Raw genomic sequence first — 23,458 nt, 5'->3', positions numbered from 1 at the left:
CCCCCCCCTGGCGTGCAGGAAGAGCAAGCCAGCTTTTACAGCCTCCAAATCAAGGGGGAGCGCTCCAGCAAGCACCTGCAACACATGTGCTTACTGTTCTGTATGCTCGTGTCATTGTTAATAAAATGGTCCTTTGCAAATGATCCAGAGTTCTCCTATTGACTGCAAGCGTCATTTTGCTGTACCACACTGCCGCAGCATAAGTTATCGCACAGATGAAGGTTGCCTTATAATACAACATTAGTGTTTTTTTTTTTTTTTTTAATCCCCAGTCTTTTCTCGTAACCCTCGCCACCATTGCCGAGTAACGTCTTATCTTCGTCCTTATATATTGTAGGTGAGGTTGAAAGGATAAGTTTTTATCTAGGATAACTCCTAGATATTTCATTTGGTTGGCAAGTTTAATGGCCTATTTTAATTTGGGGTGGACGCTGTATTTGCAGGGTTCCTTTTAGTAGAATAGATGTGGTTTTCGTCGGTGAAATTTTTTACTGGTTTCTTGTAGCCCAGTGTTGTAGTTTCTGTAGAGCTTGGTTTGCTGTGATTTCCAGTTGGGCTCTTGAGTCAGCCTCAATGGTAAGAATAAGGTCGTCCACAAAGAGGCCTGGGTCCCGACCAGCCCCAGGTCCTCGTCGAGGACCATGTTCCAAAGGAGTGGCCCCAAGAGAGACCCCTGCGGGCAGCCAAGAGAGACCCCTGCGGGCAGCCCCTGTGTACAGATCTTGTGACTTTTTGGTAGTTGGCATTTATTTCTACTTTCCTGCAAGATAAGTAGTCCTCCATTACCTTGTATAGGTTGATAGGGACTGCAGCCTCCCTTAGTCTGCTCAGGTCACTCGGCCACCATAGTGAGTCGAACGCCCCGGCAAAATCAATTGAAATGACTAGTAGGTATTTTTTTTCTGCATTCCTGTGCCTTCTGAAGCAGGTTTCCAAGTGAATCCACTGTGGAGGAACCTGGCTTAAATCTGAACTGATTCCTAGCTGCCAGGTTTGCCCTCTCATAGTGGTTTCTGATTCGCTTGTGCAGCAGTCTCTCACATAATTTGCTGACCACTGAGAGCAGTGTGATAGGTCTATATGACTCTGGGCAGTCCGGTTTTTTGTTAGGATTTTTAATTATTAACTTGGTGTTTGTCATCTTCCATGCTGTGGGGAATTTGCCTGTTTCCAGGCATCTGTTGTATAGAGTAAGTGCGGTGCAAATTCTGCAGTTTTCTTCAAGATCTCTGGTTCAATCATGTCCAGTCCTGGGCATTTGCAATTTCTGATCTTGGTGGCAGCCTCACTGAGCTCCTCAAGGGTGAAGGGGGATTCGATTGCCGAAGTGATATAGTTTGCTTTGTCCTTGCATGGTTAGTATTGCTGGTTCCTTGAAGATTTTGTCCAGTATGTTGCCCATCAACTGCTCCCAGGTGGTCGTTAGGTTTCCCTCCAGTGTCCTGGTAGTACTAATAACCTCACCCCTGGGGACCTTATTGGTTATCACCTTGTAGACTATGCCCCAGGGGTCAGTGTTTCCAGAAGTAGACATTAGGTGCTCCCAGGAACGCTTTTTACTTTTTTATAGTATCTGTGTAACGGTTCCTAGCTTCTCTGTAATGATGTCTCAGGACCCCCACCTCATCTTCAGGCCAGGTTCTGCGAGCTCTCTGGAAGTCTTTTCTTGTTTTTTGCATCTGTCGTTGTAGTACAGCAATTTCTGGTGTCCACCATGGTACTGCGCCAGGTTTTGGATTTTTTCTTTTTATTGCTCGATCACTAATGTTCAGTAATAATTTTGCAGTTTCCCTCTGAAGGTCATCCGGGCCGCTCCAGGGGTTTATGTTTTCCGGATTGTGCCCAATTGCGTGGCGAACAGCTCTCTATACAGTGTCCAGTCTGCATATCTCTTTTGTGGTTGGCTTGTTTGAGTTATTCTTGTTAGTTGTCTTTCAACTGAAAAGGTGCCCGGTGGTCTGAGGTGGTTCATGCTTCACCCTCCAGTCAGTCACATGTCCGGCCATACTCCTGGTGGCCAGGGAGACATCAATTCTGGCCTCCCAGAGGGTGCTCGAAAAGGTCGGCAGATGGTGGGGTCGATTTAGTACAGTTAGATGGGATCCTGCAAGGTAGACTTCTAAGAGTTGTCCACTTCGAGTTCCTCGCCTGTCTGGGGTGATGCTGTGCCATGCCGGGGAGCGGCAGTTGACATCAGCTCCAATGATGACTTTGGCATCCTGTAGGCATCAGAGGTAGTCGATTGTAAAGTCTATATCTTGTCCCGGTCTGCAGTAGAGTGCCACGACATATAGGGATCCTAATGCTGTGCCGAGTTGTGCACAAGCAGCCCATGGAGTACACAGCTGTGTGATTTTAGTTGCGCTGATGTTGGTGTTTCTTACCAGAACTGTAGACCACCGGGTGTCGTCATCCATGTGGATCACCTTGTAATTGTGTAGGTACCCTGCGACCTGCTTTAGATGTGTATACGGTTCCTGGACTATAATGACATCCATGTTTTCGTCTTTGGTCTGTATCTGGTCAGCCACTGCTCTCGCCCGTTGTGTGTTAATTTGGATTATTTTCTGTATATTTGTGTTATAATTCTTAATTCTCATTCCTACAGTTGATCCTGCTTTGGTATAAGGTCTTGGTTCATTGGTATGCAGGGCATTTTGGGTCCTTATGTGACTGCTTGTAGTTAATTTCATAGTCTTGCAGTTAATGCAGATGGGTTCCTTATCTTTGTGGGGGCAGGCATTAAAATCACGACCCTTTTCAGAGCAGTGGCCACATGTTGGGGTGGTTTGCACACACGTGTGTCGTGTGGCCAAACTTGCAGCAACGGTAGCATTTCATTTTGGTATGATTACTCGTTCGTGATAGCGATAGCTTCCCCATTCAATGAAAACTCTTGTTTGGTCTTTCAGGACCTTCCAGGCCTCCGGGGTAAGCTCAACTACCTAATTTTTATTTATTCCATTTCTCGCTTGTATGAAGTATTTGGGTATTACTGTTTCTTGTGGGTCCTTTCCCGGGATTTTACTCTTAAGTTCCTGTGGTACAGCACAGACGCTAGTTGGTTAGGTGTGACATCCTTGTTCACATCATAGATTATTATAACAGGACCTTTCCTTTTTGGTGGCTCAGCTGTTAGGCCTAAGGCAGCAATCTTGGGGTTTCCAATTATCTCTTGCATCTCTCGCTTTGACTCGGTTTCGATCATGAGTCCTACGCTCCTCAGTTTGTGTATTCCTCTTATTCTTGTTTGCTGGAAGTTGTGCTTCATAGTGCTTATTAGTTTGTTCTTGATTTTGTCACTTGTAACAATTTCCTCAGTGCTTTTGGGTCTTAGTATTACAAGGTTAGGCGTTGGGAGCAGCGTTTATTTCCCTGGTTGTTCCTGGCTGGTATATTTATTACAGTTGGTGGGTTCCTCAGTGTATTTGCGTAGGTAGGGGCACACTGTTGCATTTGTGTGCCCCTACACTCCAGGTAGGCCTCTAATTTGGCCACGTTTCTTTCTGCCTCGCTGTTGACCTTGTGGAGAACTGTTTCTAGTTTAGTCCAGATTCCCACAATGTCACCTCTGACGGCTGCCGTGATTCTATTCGTTGACTCTTTTAATTTGTTTTCGAGCTCTACCCGAAAGGCATGTACCTGGTGCAGCACAGTACCTTCTGGCAACCTGGGATCGGTGTTTGAGGGATTCAGGCTGTTTGCTTGCATCTTCATTGTTTTCTGTTTGGATGTCCTCTTTATCTTGTTCTTTAGGTTCACCTTGAGATCTTGTCTCCTTTCCCAACTTCGGGGCGGCGTATTTCTTGTACTTCTTTTTGGGCATTGGCTGCGGCAGTGCGTCGTTGCCATCTCCACTTTGCTCTATTATTTGCAATTCGTCGTTTTGATCTTGTTTGTGATGTCCTCTTGTTAGTTTTTCTTCGTCCATAGTTTGTTCTGTGATTTTCTGATTTTAATTGCTCATTTTGTCCCAGTTGGTGTCTGACTTCGGATCCTCGAAGCTGTTGCAGATTAGAGTTCAGAGTTCTCCTATTGACTGCGTCGTTTTTCTATACCAGCTTTTGATGCCAACTGTAAGTCCGTGGCGCAATTTGTTGCCTGGCAACATTCAGTTCAAGTTTTTAACTTTCCCCTGTTACAATTTGGGGGGGGGGAGATGCCCGAGGGTGAAACTAGTCTTTGAGAGAGACTAATTTCTGCTGGGTTTTTTATGATGGTGAACATAGTTTTTACTGTGTTCACCATCATAGAAAGTCATCATAACTACACTAGTGGTGTAGTTACGATGATTCGATCCATCCATGAGAGACTATGGCAGATGGGGGGGGAAGACACTAGAATCATTGTTCCTTGCATTTAAGTCCACAATAACGTTGCAATTTTGGGGCAGAAACACTATCCAATGTTACTCTCATTGGGACACCTCCCCAGTCAAGTGCAAATACTCTGTATAGTACCTTCAGATGGACATTTGCAATTAGTGAAATGCAGCAGTCAAGGTCGCAACTGAAGGAATAGATGTCTTTACATTCCGTTATCACACAAGCCTCCCAAGTCAAGTGCAGGGTATTTGTGTGGCAATCACAGTATAATTGGTGCCTCTCTATAGCCCTGCTGTCAGCCGCATGGTGACCAGTACGGTCTGGCAACAAAGGATATATATAGAAAACGTAAATAACCTGAAAAGTTCCCAGTAAATAAGCAAAAGTTTCTCACCCTGAGATCCGCTGTAGTAGTTCTTCTAATGAGTAAACCTTTAAGAAACTAGGTAGGCACTGTAACCACATATTAATGAACAAAATCCAGGAGTACAGAAAACATGCATCCACACTGGACGACAGCCATTAGTTCAATCAGCATACTGATATCGAGCAGTTGTTAAGTTCATGTGCTTTTACAGTACTCATTTACTGAACACTTTAGAATGACCACATATATGTGCCATAGCACATTTTGATACATACATGTGTTAATGGCAGCAAACGTGTTAAAATGCACTTATACAATTAAAGGATTTTTCAAAAATCTAGTAAGTTACTTTAAAAGTTTATGGCTTATTCGTATTTAAATGCACACTTTTTTTCTAGTTTTAGCAAATAAGTGAAAATTGTTCATGTATACGGTGTAATTTGTACATTAAACTCTTTTAACTGATGGTATCACTACTTGCATCAGTATTTTCTCAAATTTGTAATACAAAATTATTACCATTAAAATTAAGATGAGAAATCATTTGTACTTGTTACTTCCAGTTGTAATGAATGATCTGTTACTTAGAGTTGCAAACAAATTAAGTAATGTATGCAATGTCGTATATTTCAAGTGCATTCAATTATAAAATACTCTTTTAGAAGTGGCTACCAAAATTTCTTGCAATGTTTGTGATTGATCTGTAAGGTGGAATTTTTGTAGTAGTTCTTTTTAGAGGGGTGGTGGTAGGTGTACAGGGAAAACAAGTTAAGGCTTCTAAGAAAATTCTGCATAAGTCATGAAATTCTGAAAAAGATGGACCTTCTGTTCTAAATTTATTGCACTGTTTCTGTATGAAGGAACTTGAAGGCGGGGGAGGGCCTAATGAATTTGAAGTTTACCCAAAACTGCTCAAAGATCAAGAACACATATGCTGAAAATCTGGTGTTAATCTAAGTAATACTCTGAACATCCAAAATTATATACAGATTTTTACAGGGAGGAAGGAACTGAAATGGAGAATCTGAATTGATCCTAAAACTTTGAAAGTTACTAAAAAAATATATACTGAAAATCAGGGCTCGAGAAATCCACTTGCAAACTTGCCGCAGCAAGTTATTAGAAACAGGTGGCAAGTAAATTTTCAGCCTTGTTCTAAATGCATTCAGAATGTTCTGAATGCTTTCAAAGTGGAGACATTTAAGTTTCATGAGCCATCCAATTCTCACAAAAAATGCTGTGACATAGACTTCGGCAGAAATCACCAGAAAAAACACCTCTAGCTGCCTGCACATGAAAGATGGATTCTAAAATTATGGCTAAAGGTTTGCTCACCTCCTTTGCTGCCTCCCTTAATATAATTGACTAGATGCCATCCACCCCAGGTGCCTTTATGTTTAACTTCAACCAATTTCTCTCCCACTTTCCTTTCAGTTATCACAAAATCATTTAGTTTCCTGTTAGAGTTTAATAACCTTCTGGCATCCCTTCCCTACAGAATTCCTCATGCAAAAATGTGCAGATGCAAAATAACTATTCAGTTTGTCAGCAAACCTAAACAAGTACAATAAAAATTAAACCATTGATATCAAGTAGCCCAATGTGATTCAACCCCTTCCTTCTATTGATAATATAGGCAAAGAAGTCTTTTCCTATATTATCTACACTTATATTATATTAACAATATAAGCAAAGACTTAAATTAACAATAAGAGAAGGTGAGATAAAAAAAATAATAAAAAAAATTTGTATTCACCCAGAAGTTGTGATATAAAGATGAAATATTTTTTGTCTGATACCTTGAAATCCATATAGCAACCACACAACTTTTGGTTTTGATCTAAAGACAATCCATTTTTTTTTTCTTTGCTGCACTGAATGAAGTGAAGTGTCACAATGGATAAAGTGGAATACAAATCAGTGATTTGGTTCTCTTTTCTGAAAGGCAAAAACACCCAAAACAATCCATTAAGAAATGGAGACTGTTTTTGGAGAAGATGGCCCAGGTTACATTGTTGTTGCACATTGATATAAACAATTCAAATGTGGAAGAACCTCAGTGCTGTTATTTTGGTTTTTAGGAGCATTAGCAACTAAGGCCATATTGCTCCGGGAATATACGGTGGTCATTCCCTAACCTTTCCGCATCCTCCGTATTTGGTGGTGATGGGCTCGAACCCCGGTCTAATCAAGAAGCGTGTGCTACGCACTGCTGCTCCTTCCCACCTGGCTACGGAGGTGCCCGAACCTCAGTGCATGATGAAGAAATCCCAGAATGGCCAGTAACTGCTATAACACAAGCAAACATTGAGGCATTAATCCTGGAAAATCACTGTATTAGCATCCAAAAAATTAACTGCAGGGCTTTAAATTAGTGTACAGTTTGTGAAGAACATCATCCATCAACAGCTGCATATGAGTAAAGAAATCTGGGAACCCATTTGATAGACAGGTTCCCAGATTTCTGACCCCTTACTAGAAGGAGGAGGAAAGTGTCCAATGTGCACATGAAATATTGTGAATATGCCAGGAAACAGTTCTTTTCATGGCTAGTCACCATGGGTGAAACTTGAATCCATCATTATGATCCCGAAACTAAACAAATGTCAAAACAATGGAAGCATGCAGAATTAATTACCCCCCCCCCCAAGGAGGCCAAAGTGCAATCAAGTGCTGGCAGGGTGGTGCTCTCAGTTTTTAGGGATAAGCATGGTGTAATAATAACAGATTATCTTCAAAAAGGGCTGTACTGTAATGGCAAAGTATTATTCCAACCTCCTCATAAAGCTACATGCTGCTATAAAAGAAAACACATGGAGAAAGCTGTCAAAAGGTGTGTGCCTGCTCCAGATAATACTACTGTGCATTCCTTGCATACTGCAGTGAATGTGGATTTGAAATATTGTTGCATTCTGCCTAGTACCCCGACCATGCACCCTCAGATTTCTTCCTCTTTCCAGCCCTGAAGCCCTTTCATTGTGGAAAACACTTTGCTGCTGATGATGAGGTGATTTTTGCTGCAGTCACAGTTTGAATGACAGTTGGAGGACTTCTACAAAATTGGCCTGTGGAAGTGTATTGAGAGGTGGCAAAAATGTGTCATTTTACCTGGTGACTATGTTGAAAAAGTGTAATACATGGTGTTCATTTCGACCTTCAATCCTGCCACAAATATTATCAGTTTTCCCGACATCCATTTAGGTCTAAGCCTTCAACAGTATTTCTTAGATGGTATGAAAAGCCTAGTAGCTTCTATGATTAATTCCCTGAATGCTTCCCATTTAGAATTGGCAGTTGGTAACTTCATCAATTGGTCCCGCTACACAGAATTTAAAACTGTCTGAGAGCCCTATAATCACCCTTATGAAAGAAAAAGCCTTTCCCTTTACCCTTGACAGTAGTTATGTCTTTAAATAAATTCCACATCAGTCTACAGTGTTCACTACCACCCAGTGGGTCTTTTACCTGCAGATCTTTAATGCATGAAGAATCGTTGCTGAGAATCAAATCAAGAGCACTGCTTCCTCTTTTTGCCTCTGACATGCTGCTGAAGAAAACAGTCATCCGATAAATCCATAAAAGTCTTGCTAGTGTGTGTGATTGACATTTGGAAAGTTAAAATCCCCCATTATAAGACATTCTGATTTACTGGTTCACTCTATATTTTTCTGTATAGTTGTTTGTATACCCACATTGACATTAGACTTGAATTTCTGTAGATTGTAATTTTCAGGAAATGCATATGAAGGCAGGTTTGTTCCAGAAAACAGAAGATGAAAGAATAAATGAGGAAGAAGAAAAGTCAGTTCTGTGAGTTTGAAGTTGAACAGTAAAAGGATGCTGACTGGTTGTGGCATGTGTTCAGGCTGGTTTGGTAGAGAAGCAGGAACTATAGAAGCCAATTCAGAAGAACAATGCCCATGGAAGTATCTATAGAAAAGGCATGCAGCAGAAACAAAACATCTATGACATAGTGGAAAGACTTTGTTAGAGATGGGTCATTAATTAACCTAACTGCTCTCCTTTGAATGGAGTCTAGAAGCCTGAGAGAGATTTTGGGGACACTGCCCTAATATTCCATAGTAGGGCAAATTTGCAATTTGTACTGAGTGAGCAGCTGTTTGGAAGAAAAGTAAAGTCAAGAGAAAACTGAGTTTTTTAAGATGCACAGGAAACGATATTTGTGATGTGCGTATGCTAAAAGAGATTAGAATTCAGGGTAATCCCTAATAGAGATATGTGATCTTGTCTATAAATCAGTGTCACTGAAGGCATAAGAGTAGAAGAAACCTTTTTGTGAGATGTAAGACAGGACTGAGTTTTAGAAGGATTGAAATCAGCTAAGTTATCTTTAGGGAATTGGTAGTGGATATTCGAGAAGTTGAAGACGTTTGTGCAGGGCAAGGTTTCACGACTGACTCATCAATTCAACAACACTGGCCACCCATGTCAACTGGATGTAATGCCTTAGATTTAATATACTTCTTAACTAAGAGCAAAACTCCTTCCCTCACCTCCTCCTGTCCTGCCTGTCCTTCCTGTATACAATGTACACCCCCCCCACATTCAAATTCAGCATCACTTATGTCTGAGTCTTATATTCACAGAATAGTCACGTTTCTGATTGCTATTGGTAACATTGGGATATTGGTGACACCATGTCTCCAATATCTGCATTTGTTGACTTAATCAGTACTTCAAATTCATCAAATTTATTTACAATGCTCCTAGCATTAGTGTACATGCACCTGTTCTTACTCTTAGTTACCCTAATACAGACCACATATTTACTTGTTCTGTGACAACCCACAGCAGGGCTTGAAATCTCCGACACCTTGCTTCCCAGGCTGCTGCATATCTGCCAACTAAATGGATTATTGACAAGTAAACAATTTTTACAATATAAGAATATATACAGGTAAAAATTTTACAAGAATATATATATAAAAAAAAAAAAAAGACAATGTAAATAATAATGTAAAAGTTAACCTTGCCATAAGATGTATAGAAAGTACTTATATTTGGGGAAACAGCTGGGAAGGATCATGGCAGTTTTAATTCCTTGCCACAGTAAGAATCCAGCAATCAGATTCATGACTATTCTCTGTGAATATAAGACTCAACACGCATCTAACTAGATTTTACTGCTGGTAAAGGGAGCAGGCAATTTCAAAAGCATCCGTGAATTGTATACCAGTTTATTTTTAATATTTATCCTTTCAATTTTAGTATTTATATTCAATCTATTTTATGTACTGTTTATATTTAATTCATTTGATATTCTTGTAATAATATTTACCTATGTAATAAACTGTGAGTAATCTGTTCAGTTGATTAGTGTTACATTGTTATGAACGTGTTCCTGGCCTTTAAGGACTCTTTCGTGAGAATATTACCACTATCTGGCTTGAGCCATTCTAAATTTGAAATTTTTATTTATGTCATGCAGTTCTTATGGGATGAGATTATTTACTATTAGTATATATACTGCAATCTTTTCAAAATGAAAGGCTCCAATTAGAGCAGAAATTATGCTTTCAAATACAGCTGAAACGAAACACACAAGTTTGTAGCAGAAGAAACCCAAGTAAGATGAAAATATCTCTTTTCAGGGAAATGAATAATCTGACTTCTCTTTGAAACAATGCCTGCTGATAGACTTCAATATGCAGATTATCAAAAATATTACCTTTTGCAAATTTACTAAAATAACTGAAGAATTCTCTGTTCAATGTTAATATTAATGTACTACTTTACCATTTGACCAGGACACTGACATAGATAACTTACCTTGATAAACCATTTCTGATAGAAAGTTATTCCAATTGAAAAACAATAGTATAAAACTACTAGTCCCATTGTCCTTAAAGGGGTAAATAACAACTTCATTGTACACATATAAGAGATACTGCGAGATGATGCATGTGCTGAGTTCTGACATGTAAGACATCTGTTTAAGGCAATGCAAGAAGCACAAGAAGGCTGGTTTACTTTTGTGGGGCTAAGCTGCATTGCATCACGTCTCCTCTTCATAATTGTTTTGCTATAAAAAAGGTAGAAAAACATTAAGCAATAGTATTTTCTGAAAAAAAAAAAAAAAAAACAACATACTGAAATTTAAGACATTTCAAAATGGTGATAAAACTATTTAATATGCTTTTATACTGTATTTAATGTTAATATTATATCAACAGCTATGCAAATTAAAAAGGAACATTTAAGCTTTTTAACTGTTTAATTTCATTACACATTCAGATTAAATAAAAAATGAATATACTGAAAATAGATACCATATGAAGAACAAACAATAATATTGTAAATCTATTTGTATTTGTACCACATTTACGTAAGCTATTAGTAACTGAAAATATATCCCTTTGAATACATCTGACACATATAAAAAGCAAGTTTGAATTAAAAGAAATCAAAACAAATATTAACTTTATCTCTTCGAGGCTAACCAATAAGAATTTGTTCCTACAACAAATGAAGATAATTCCACTAATTTTCAATAGTGATTTCAGTAAAGATCTTTACTTTCTCTATTATTATTAGTAGTAGTATTAAAATAGCATAATGATGCAAGAAAGTATACATATTCTTACAGGCGACTTATTCCAATGTTCCACATGCTGCCCTAATAAATTAAACCTTATACAAATTTCTAACCTGGATGAATCTAAATTAGACCTTATGTGAATGTCATAAGATCTTCTCTAAGATTTTATAGTTGTGCTTCTGGTTTTTAGCTCATTTGCAAATTAGTTTTTAGCTCATTAATTTTATTAATCCCCTTCAGGACCTTATACACTTAAATTAAATCCATCCTCGTCAAATTTGTCAAGCTATATGAGTGAGGTTTTTAAGAAATTCCAATTTTTATATTTCTAAAAACAGAAATTCTGACAAAATATTCAAAAAATGATAAATTTATTTCTGTTATAACACAACTATACATTTGAGGTTTATTTTCAGTTAATATCATACCAACACATCTCAAGGATGTGAGAATCAATCAAGCCCATCCCTTTTGCTGCATACATATAAATTCCTCCCCAGGTCAACAATATAAAATGATATATATGATTTATTTGTGAGAATGGCCTAAGAGCCAAACTTTCTGTGCAACACCAGTAACAATGGCAATGCACAAATTCCATACTTTAAATGCACCATAAAAATGAAGACTTGATAAAGTGACTAATCAACACCACCTGTAATTTCTATATGGGTCCAATCTGTCACTAATCACTAATTTTTTGAAAATGTTTCGGATTTTTTGAATTCTGTTTCATCAGTTCTAATATTTCATCTTTTCTTAATGGATTGTAGTAGCAATGGATCAGGTTTATTTCAAAATTTTTAATAAAAATTAAAAAAAAAAAAAAAATAGAACATCAATCTCTTATTCTTTTTCATTTTTCCAGTTTAAAAGACCATTATGTGTGCAAAATTTTAAACATGTGCATATGCATATATTTCTGCTTTATTACATAAATATTATTAAAAACGTTTTAGAAGCATATTAGTATATTTGATACTATCAGTTACTTCTGTTTTCAAGTTTATTTCAAAATTTATTAAAAAAATTTTTCAGACAAATTTGGCATTCATACAAAATTTGAAACTACATACAAATGCTTCCCACAGTACAACAGCCATCTGGAGAAAATATCAAATTTCATATAGTCTTTACTCTATGAAAACAATAAATCTTTCAGAAATAAATATCATCATCATTCTCTTTCTTGGCCATTCCTTTCTACTTCTGACACTCTCTCTCTCTCTCTCTCTCTCTCTCTCTCTCTCTCTCTCTCTCTCTCTCAGGGTAACTCTGGATTTTTTTTTTTTTTTTTGCTGGTGCAGCATAAACCTAAGGCTTCCTTGCATCATATGGCTAATAATAATAATAACTGCAATAAGAATGTTTACTGAACTAGTGGGAGAAGGAAAAAAAAAGTAACTTGAAACTTTAAACAAACAGACTCAGTACTTGCCTGGTATCACACTATTATTCAAGCAAAAAGCTAAATAGCTGTAAAGACAGTGGCAAATTGCATGTCAGAATGAAATTTCTGACATGAAATTTCTGTATGAAAACCATAAAAGTCACTTCAAAAACCATTGCAGTAAATGTTTGACTACATTTAGGAAGGAGGAAAAAAATTCAGATTTTTAATCATTGATTAAGGGTTAACGTTGGCATGTTATTTTAGAGGGTCACATGTCAGGTTTTTTTTTTATGAAAACCCCAAACACAAAAGGTATTAGAACCTATAGTACTTAATACTTGACATCAGACTTGAATTTCTGTAGATTGAAATTTTCAGGAAATGTATGAAGGGAGGTTGTTCCAGAAAACAGAAGTTGAAGGAACAAATGAGAAAGAAGAAAAGTTGTTTCTGTGAGTTTGAAGTTGGATAGTAAAAAGAGGCTGACTAGTTGTGGCATGTGTTTGGACTGGTTTGGAAGAGACAGGGGAAATCATAGAAGCCAGGTTACCCACCATTACTGCCAGGTTAAGAATACTTTCAGTAAACAGGGGTTAGTACTCAATTCATATATAAATATATATATTTTTTTTTCCTCTAAAATTAAAACAGTATACCAAAATTAAAACTTCAAGTTTTACCAAAACAAGATCTGGTAATTTATACAAATATATAGGTAAGTAGCTATTTATTAAAGATTAATTATAAACATTTCTTAAAAATCATAGAAAAATAAGAATTTTGTTTGAAATCAGTAGCTGATTTTATGAGTTGCTTTTGTTGTTGAAAAGACAGTTAAAATTTATTTCAGCATTTATGTTCTGGAGACATTCCTAACTATATTTTTATAAAGTATTATAAAATAGTACTGCAAGCAATTTTATGAAAACTGCAGAAGTAAAGGTGCAAATCTATTAAAAGAACATTAGGTTTAAACAATATCTCTCAATACACAACATAAATGCAAAAGTTTCATTCACTGTATGTGCAAAGTTTGTTCTGAATGGTATCCAACTGATAAAATAGCAGTCATGTCCTATTTATACAATAACTCTGTATTAACATAATTGTGTGGGGAAGATGCAGTGTGCAACATTTATTAGCATTAGCACTGGCATATGATACAAGAAAGCAAGCTTATGCAGCATCAGCCAAAAAAAAAAAAACCTGCTCCCATTTCATCACCCCTCCGTTCGTTCCAAATACCTGTCCAGCTCAGCCTTAGATTTATTTAGGCTATCAACTTCCACAACAAAGGATGAAAGTCTGTTCCACCAACCAACTACCCGCTAGCTAAAGGCAAACTTCCGCACATCTATCCTACCACTGTCTTTCCTCAATTTGAATTTATGCCCTCTCAGGTGATTATTCTGAGCAAGAGGAAGAATCCCATCAGCACTGAGCATGCTCAAACCATTCAAGGCTTTATATGCCTCAATCAGATCACCTTGCAGGTGCCTAGTCTCCAGACACTGTAATTTGCAAAACTTAAGCTTTTCTTCACAAGAGCAACCCTTTGTTCCATTCACTAACCTTGTTGCCCTTCTCTGTACTCGTTCCAACAGCTCTACATCCTTCTTAAAATGAGGCCTCCAGACCTGTATACAGTAATCAAGGTGTGGCCTGACCATTGCCTTATACAATGGGATAATCACCTCCTTATCCCTGCTAGAAAAATTCCTGTATATCATTGACAAGACACCATGAGCTACTCTTGCAGATCATCTGCACTGCTCAGAAAACTTTATCTGCCTGCACAATTACCCCCAGGTCCTTTTCATTCTCTATCACTGTCCATGTGGTACCACAGAGTTGGTACGTTACTCTGGGGTTACTGCTTCCCATATGTAGTACTTTACATTTGTCAATGTTAAACTTCATTTGCCACCTCTCAGCCCATCTGCTAAACTTTTCTAGATTCTTTTGCAGCAGCTACACTGCTGCAACAGGATTTATGTCCATTATATGACTATTCAAAACAAGTTTAAACAGTATCAGCAAAAAAAAAAAAAGAAAAGTTAGCTGAATCATCTGTCCATCAACTAATTCTCCCATAAATTTATTCAAACTACTCACTTCCACAAAAAAAAAAAAAAAGCATGAACATTTCCTCCATTAACCAACCACTCCTTGGTTGAAAGCAAATTTTAGCTTATCTATTCTGCAACTGTACTTTTTCAATTTATATCCCCTTATGTGTGTTATATAAGAAAAAGAGAGGATGCAATCAGAATTTAGTTTATTCAGTCCATTTAAAGCTTTAAATGTTTTAATCTTTTAGACACAACTGCACATCTCCAATCTATAAGGGCCACCCCGCCTTGAATCCAAGGCTGCTCTCATAATTATGGCCAAAGGTTTGCTTATCTCTTTTACTGCCTCTTAATAGGTTAGATTCCATCAGCCCCAGTGCCTAGTTTCCAGACACTGCAATTTTCATTACTAAAGTCTTTCTTGGTAAGTGTCATTTTGAGCCCCCTGATTTATCTAACTGCTCTTCTCTGCAACCATTCCAAAAGATCCACAAAAATGAGACTTCCAGACCTGTATGCAATGCAGTAAGCACTCAAGATGCAGCCGAACCATTGCCTTATACAATGTGATAATCACTTCCTTGTCCCTGCTGGAAAAATTCCTGTATGTCATTTAACAAAACCCTATGAGCTCTGTCCTAGCAGCCTGTGTGCACTGCTCAAAGAACTTATTGTTGGACAGACAATTATACCTACGCCTCTTTTGTTTTCCATCACCTTGAGTGTGGTATACAACCCAAATTATATCAATCGGAGATTACTGCTGTGCATATGCAGTACCTTGGATTTATCAATGTTAAAACTCAATTGCAACTTCTCATTCCATCTGTCCTTTGTATGACCTGCAAACTTAGACAATAGGTTTGATATGCCTTCATTGATATCATCCAGGGCATACATAAGAATGTGTATAAGTGTTCCTAGGTCTATCTAAAAAAAAAAGTCAAAAACTTGGTCATCATGCCCCCTTTACGATACCTGGATATAATAGTGATATCATCTTCTGCCACTCAACCATCCTTTTGTTCATAGTAGTAACTTGCCCCCAATGTAACACTGATCCAGTTTGTACAGCAGTCATTCATGTGGAACAGTGTCAAAAGTTTTAGTAAAATCCAAGCACAGTGATTTCTTAATTTATGCAAGGGTTGCATTCCAGAATGTCTCATGCAATTTAAATTGAAGTGTAATGTAAACAATCATCAAAAAATTTGATAATAGGCCTACGAGAGTAGCTCTTACATCTAGCTAAGTTACCCCTACTGGTACACACCATTCATTTTCTTCAGTTAGAAGACTGGGAACTCTAAAGAAAATGATGAGAAACCAAAGAGATTCATTCATCTTTATTGATTTACTTTTTTTTTTTTTTTTTTTTTTGAACAGTAAGAAAAAGTATGTTCACTATAACCAACATATACAGTACAACACAAACAACAATTGAGAGAGACAGGGGTGGAAGGTGGCCTTAGGCAGATTGATTAGTGGAATCATCATGGTCAGATTCCATTCCTTCTAATTCGGGCCATATAGGTGGGGGTATTACACTAATATGGGAGGTTGAGGGCTGACTTGACTGCTCCCTTGAGCAGTTGAAAATGGAATACAGAATTAGTTGCTTTGCACGTTGCCTCTTCTCATGCAACAACTCATAGCAGCAACCAACTTCTAGCATAACTTTGTTGCACTTTAGAGCTTCATTCAAGGGTCTTCATCAACTAACAGATTTATGCCTTCATCTATAAGATTTAATGCTTTTGATATTCCTTTCACTGCCACAGCCCAAGGTGCCTTATTTATTTTTAGCTACAAAACTTTCTTCTCAGTTATCACAAAATTGTTTAACTCCCAGTAATATCTGGTGTAGTTCTGGTATTCCTACCCTAAATAGTTCTTCATGCATGAATGCAGATACAATCTACAGAAGTTCAAGTCCAATGTCAACAAATATCTTCTGTCGTCTTCTCAACCTTCAACCCAAGAACGGTACTAAGTACTATAGGTTCTAATACCTCTCGTGTTTGGGGTTCACATAAAAAAAAAAAAAAAAAAATGCAAAATATTTATTAGGCACATTAGCATCCATGTGCTAAGTGCCTATCATCTTCATCAAATCCATACATCTGCTGCACATAACTCTTAGTGGATGGATTTTCATAAAATTTTATATTTGGCTCTTTTAGAACAATTTGTTGAGCTTACCCAAATTTCATTAAAATCAAACTAGTAGAAATCTGGCAATTATTATAACTATTTTTCATACAGATCACAAAGGCTATCCATATACCATACCTGAAACACTGAACGTTTGTTGTTGTACACTGAGCAGAGGAATGAATGGGCAATAAGAAAATGTACAGTAATGAAATGTACTTGGTTCACACAAAAAAGAATTGCTTTTTGCTTGTTTTCGTTATAAATCATGATTTCTATTTGCTAACACACTGCATATGCTAACTAGCTTATTCAGGTTGTCAGCAGTCTGTGAGCATCAACAGTTATGTCATTCATATCTAATGGGCCAATGTAGTTCATCCCTTTCCTTAGTGTAAACATAAGCAAGGAATTCTTTGCTATTTTTCTTTGTATTCTTAGCCAAAGACTTCTCATAATCTGCCTTAGCTTGCCTAACTTCCTTGACTGAATTGATTGCAGACTAGTTTGTATTTAGTGTAGGTTTCTGCATTCCCTGATAATTTATAAACATCCCATGCATTTTGCTTCTCTGCCACCAGTCTTATCAGTTGTAAACATCCATTTAGGTCTAAACCTTGAACAGTATCTCTTAGTTAGCATAAAAATCTTAGTACCTTCTATGATTACTTCCTTGAATGCTTCTCAGTTAGAATTTGTATTTGGTTCCACTGAAAACAATTTAAAACCTGTCTGACACCATTATATTTGCCCTTATGAACTAATAAATTAATATTTAGGCAACATTTAAGCAAATTATACATTTTGTTACATTTAGGCCACAAATAGGGTTTCATTATCCCATTCTTATATTCTTCTCTGCTCACTTCATAACAGCAAGCTATTGTTAACTGGCATTCATGCATTTTTCTTGGTATAGTTTTATAGATGAATTATACAAAGTTTCAAAAAGAAACAAATGTAATACAACAGCTGTAATTATGCTAGAAGGGTAAATGTTATAAAGCTTTAAAAAATTATTAAGAGGAACAACTGATAGTATATCTATGAACAGTTTGTGATGATTCAGTTAAATTCAAAAACTGTGTTGTGTACTTGACCCAGAAGGCTGTAATTTTTTGAAAATTTTGAAATGAAATTTCAAATTCAATTTCAATTTCTGTAATGAAATTTTTGAAAATTTTTCTTTAATAACATTCATTAAAGAAAAATTTTAAACATTCCAAGTAAACAAAAAACTTAATTTTAAGGTCATGTATAACTAATCTTGAAAAGATGTGCAGAAGGAGTGATTCCCAAGGGCCTCTATACTATTTTTAAGCATCTTGAATTTCTCATAATCCCTTAAAATGACCATTAACTCATTTTTGGTCATGCCAGTGATTTTCTATTCCTACATGTACACTAGACATGTAGGAATAGAAAATTATAGCACTAGTTTAATTGAGTTAAAAAAAAAAAAAAAATTTATCCCATTTATAACCTTAAAAATTATCAAGAAAATAACTCAAAATTCTGCACTTTTTAATGCCACCTTTATTTTCAATCTTTTATGAACATGGCTGTGAAAATCTATTTTTTCTATATTAAAAATGAATAATTTAAATTATATTTTTTTAAATAAAACATTTCTGCATCACTTTAGACATGTTTTTCATTCTCACATGTTTGAAAATTATCCCCATTATTATTATCTTTGACTGGCAGCATTTGGATGACTTCACATCTTCCATGATGTGAAGCCAGATGATGTCATGACTGGATGCATTGCACTTTAACAACTGGATGCGAGAGATGGACGCTAATTTTAAATTCATATTTTCCAACATGTGCATATAATTATCAAGGAGCAAGGCTTTATTCACTTGGTCCAGAATTTTTACTTTCTGCACAATAACTAACAAAGATTTATGGAATTTTCAATGCCAAAATCAAAGAGAACACTTTCATTGAAAGGTGTGGACCAAGCAGACAAATAACATGCCAAAGACCCCACATGATTGGCTGCAGGTTATTAAGGTCATGGGTCAATTTAAAATACATAATGTGTCCTCATTACTTTTATGTAGCATGTTCAGAGTCATTAAATTGAATATTTTAAACAATATAATTGTATATTCTTTTGCCAAGTGGCAAGAAAATGTATCTAAAAGGTAGCACGGTAGAAAGTTTTTCAATATATTTTTCAAATTTAAGGGGTTTAAATAATAACACAAAAGTGCCACAGCTCTTCACACAGAAACTGATTTATTTACAGGTAGGCTGTGTTCATACAAAGGTGGCATATGACAAATCAATTTTTTCACACAGAAACAATGTTGTCATCAGTTTTTTAGGTGCATCAGTGAATTAAGCCATATCACATTACTGTACATGTGTAGTGGTTCTACCACTTATCTATTCATGGAGGACAAAAACAATGATATAACACAAGGAATTATGTTTCTAACCGAGAGTTCGATATGAAACTTCTTAAATACAAGAATACGAGTTGCATATTTAATGAACATATCATATAAAAAAAAAAAAAGTAAAGTGCAGCCATTATCAACCCACTGCAGGATGGAAGCCTCCTCAACAATTCATGCTGAGGGAAATGGACCATAATCTGCCACGCTGGTCCAGTGCGGGTTGGCAGATCGACCGTATTCAGCAGTCAGGGGCTTGAACCCCGGTCTACTCAAAGAGCGTGTGCTACTGCACTCCCGCTCCTGCCCACTCGGCTACGGAGGCCGAATGATAAGAACATATCATATATAAAGCATCTATTATAATTACTTTGATTTTCACTCTCATAACGCAATGCTCTCACTACATTTCTTTAGAATGCTCAAGACATGGTACCAGTCTTTCCTTCTGGCAGCGATTCTTTAGGATGAAATAAATCAAAAATGCTTAAAAATGATCAAAATTACACTCAGAATTTTAGGATTAGAGCACATCAGGAAAAAGACTGACTGGGTGATGTACGTTTCTTTGTGTAAGCAGAACTCGGTCGGTATTATGCCTTAATATAGGCATAATGCTTATCACACTGCGATAAGTCTATTTTGGAACATTTTTTAAAAAATTTTATGTATTACAGATCTGATCAACTGAGTCCCCCACCCTTCCCCAATTATTGAGGCACTGCTTGATATAAGATCTTAATTTTGTTATTTTCAAAAAGCATAATTAAAGTTACTCACTCTCATACACACACATAAAATGCTGGGAGAAGAATAGAGCAAAGAAGTGTTATTGTGATATTTAAACGTGAAATTTCAAAATACCAAACGATGACATAAGACCATTAGATATCAAACAATGTTTTATTGAAAACGAGGTTGCATTTCTTTGTTGTGGGCCTACTATTGTAAAATATTCCAACATACTCCAGGAAGTAAACAGAGGTTATTCTTCTAAGTGATGTGCTGAAAGGAATAATATTTACTTTTCATTTTGCATTTAATATGTAAAAAGTGAACCACTGTCTAAAGGAAATTTTTATATTGATGAGATTATCTTGGATGAACTGGCATATGGAAAGAAAATTAACTGCTAATTAATCATGAAATAACTATTATTTCATGATTAACATAGTAATTAATTATATGGCATTGTTCTGGTCACTGTTTTTATATCAACCAATTAAATTAAAGTTACCCCAATTCTTAAGTACTGATACAAACATATGTTTAAGTCTGCACTTTGTCTAAAATAAATTTAAATGGCAATAATTAAATTCAGAAGATCAAATTGAAAGTAAATTCCAGCAGCAAAAGAAAAAGAGAAAATGAAATTCAACAGTATGACAAATGAAGAATAAACCATTAAAAATTAAATGTTAATTTTGACTTTTATAATGGCTTAACCACTGGCATCGTTAGCATATGTGTTGCTCATCTTTGCAACTATTAATATATCAGTATTAATAAATATACTATAATACGTATAATCCATCCAGAAAAATGCGCTAGCATTACACAGAGCAAAATGTGGAGAGAGAAAAACGATTTAAGATTTGATTTGAAAAGGGGGAGTCTATGAGATCGAATAAAAACACCAAATAATCCTGCTCTTCCTTAAAAATTCTAACAGTGATCTATTCAGCAAATACCTATTTACCAATATCATAAGCCCATGTCCCTTTAATAAGTTATTGTCCTCGACAACCGCTAATCAAAATGACGACTAGTTAACTCAATTAAACGTTGGAATTTAGCTCAACTCTCGCAATAGTGATTTCAACGTCAGTTCATTCGTCTGATGGAATGCTGAAACGAATTTTTGCTTTATGTACAGAATAACAAAGGCATATTATCTATCCGTAATGTAGATGCAAACTAAAAAAAAAAAATCATACGTCAACAAATATTAAGAGTGATCAACACTTCACACACCATTGCAATTATTCCATCTTGGGTGAAAGCACTGCCATGTATATTCTTTTGGCCGAATGGCCAATACCATCAGTAACAATATGACAACTACCACATTAACAGCACATTTTTAACTTACGTTATACACTGACTAAAGACCAAGTTTACAAATGCTCTAACGCCCTCTAACCAGTGAATTCGAAAATTCGATCAACGATTTATAAAATTAAAAGAAATAAATATCGAAAAATGCATAACCACTTAATTAACATAGAATTAATATAGTATACAAAGTAGTATCAAAAGGTTGAATTTACAGCAATAATTCAAGTGTTGTAATGAAAGAAAAGATAAACAGAACGCAATTAATAAATAATCGAAACAAAGGGTGTTTTCTCAAAAACTGATCTTCATTAATCTCTCATAATTAATTTCTCTTATATTCAGGGTATCAAAACAGAACGCTCGTTAATCAAAATATTATTTTTTATTAATAAATTAAACACCACAGAGACATACACAAGAGAAAAAAAGTAATACCTGTGACCAACCAGAGAAAAGTTCCACTGCGCGCCGTTCCGTTCCAAGGCCTGCTTATAATTAATTAGACTGGTCAACACAATAAGATGTAAAAATGATATTTGTGTAAATATGACATCATTCGTACATCGTGATTTTTAGAAGGAACTAAGTTCGGATAAATATATGTGAAAATGTTCAAAGCAACTTCATAGTGAACAATAATTGAGTATTTATTGGAACATACGCTTCAGCGTAAACTATAGCAAGCTTGTAGGAAAACGTTTTGTTACCATTGTGATCGGCATATGCAGGAACAATGTTTTAGTATTCTGTATGACCCCAGCAACCGCAAGATAAGTTTTGCGCATACGGTACATCGGTCACTGTACGCCATTCGCCGTACAGTGCAAGGAAGCCACAGGCTTTTGCTGCACTGCCAAAAAAAAAAAAAAAAAAGTTGCTCAATCAGTCGCTACACATCAGTATGCAAGGAGGGTGAAGGGGTGCACTGCATCGGAAACCAACATTCAAGGGAATGTTGGGAACAAGGTTGTCAAGGGAACAAGGAAAGTTACATACACATATGAAGAAAATTTTTAAGAATGGCGCCAAATTTCAATTAGCACCTGGGCGCCCGTGTGCGATTCGCACACGGGTGCCATATACCCTAGGAACGCCCCTGTCTGAATGTATTAGTATTAGTGTTAGTAGTGAAAAGTAATGCAAGGAAGCATGAATAAAGCTTGTACAGAATCAGCCAAAAAACCTCCAAAGCTTTTTGGAGGTTTTTTGGCTCCTCATCTCCAATCCCTTCTTAAATTAATTAAAATTCCACTTCCACAACCACAGTTGGAAGTTTGTTCCAGCCATCGAAAACTCCCCCGCTGAGAGCACATTTTCGCTCATCGATACTATCAGTTTTCAATTTAAATTTATGTTACCTTAAGTATTAGGCGAGTGGGAAAACCGGTAGCTTGGGAGGATACACAGACTAATAGATTAACAATAGCCGCAGGCAGAGGTGAAAGTGATTCTCGCACTGCTTCTATTGAAATAAGCATAGCCCAGAAAGCAAGGTGCTAGATATTTCAAGAATTGCTGGACGTCATCATGGAACAAGTAAATACATGGGCTATGTTCGGGTAACCAAGGGTAAGAACAGGTTCATGTATACTTGCATGTACACCGATGCTACGAGTATAGCAAATAAATTCGATGAATTTGAAGTGCTCGTAAAGGCATCAAAGACGAATATTGTTGGAACACCAGAGACGTGGTAATTGTGCATTTCTCATATCACACAAATATATGGGATGGAGAATTTGAACTTTGGTTACACTGTGCATAGAAAGGACAGACAGGCTTGGAAGGAAGGAGGGATTATGCTGTTACTTAGGAAACACATAAAATCTAAGGCAGTGCAACGTTGAATCCGTTTGATATGACATAAGCACTGGAAAGCAAAATCGAGACCAGGAATGTTATAGGCCTAATGACTTTGATGAATACACTGTTGTTCATTGTACTCTGATGAGTACAATGAGCAACAGTACAGTGAAATAGAGTGGGCCAGTAAACCAGATTGTCTTATAATGAGGGATTTTAACTTCCCAGATACTGTGTTTGGTCACTCACACACCAGAAAGACTTTTGTGAATTTATTGGATGATTATTTTCTACAGCAGCATGATAGAGAGGCAACTAG

The 23,458-nt window shown here is 36.6% G+C and overlaps 1 protein-coding gene across 6 annotated transcripts in view; it reads right to left on the bottom strand.

Annotated features, from left to right (window-relative positions):
- LOC150082840 (solute carrier family 35 member H1) overlaps positions 1 to 21,380 on the bottom strand; it is a 146,805-nt gene extending 125,425 nt beyond the window's left edge. For all 6 annotated transcript variants that reach the window (XM_090376857.1, XM_090376858.1, XM_090376859.1 and 3 more), the window contains exons 1-2: positions 21,253 to 21,380; positions 10,483 to 10,735 (exon numbers count right to left, since the gene is read on the bottom strand). In XM_090376857.1, coding sequence (XP_090232983.1) covers positions 10,483 to 10,725 — 243 coding nt within the window. In that variant the 5' untranslated portion in view covers positions 10,726 to 10,735; positions 21,253 to 21,380. The remainder of the gene's footprint in view (positions 1 to 10,482; positions 10,736 to 21,252) is intronic.
- Between the last annotated feature and the right edge of the window lie 2,078 nt (positions 21,381 to 23,458).

This window comes from Mastigoproctus giganteus, chromosome 7 (genome assembly GCF_048544385.1).
Source record: "Mastigoproctus giganteus isolate SK-2022 chromosome 7, ASM4854438v1, whole genome shotgun sequence".
Classification (NCBI taxonomy): domain Eukaryota; kingdom Metazoa; phylum Arthropoda; class Arachnida; order Uropygi; family Thelyphonidae; genus Mastigoproctus; species Mastigoproctus giganteus.
This window is presented reverse-complemented; position numbering and strand designations above follow the sequence as displayed.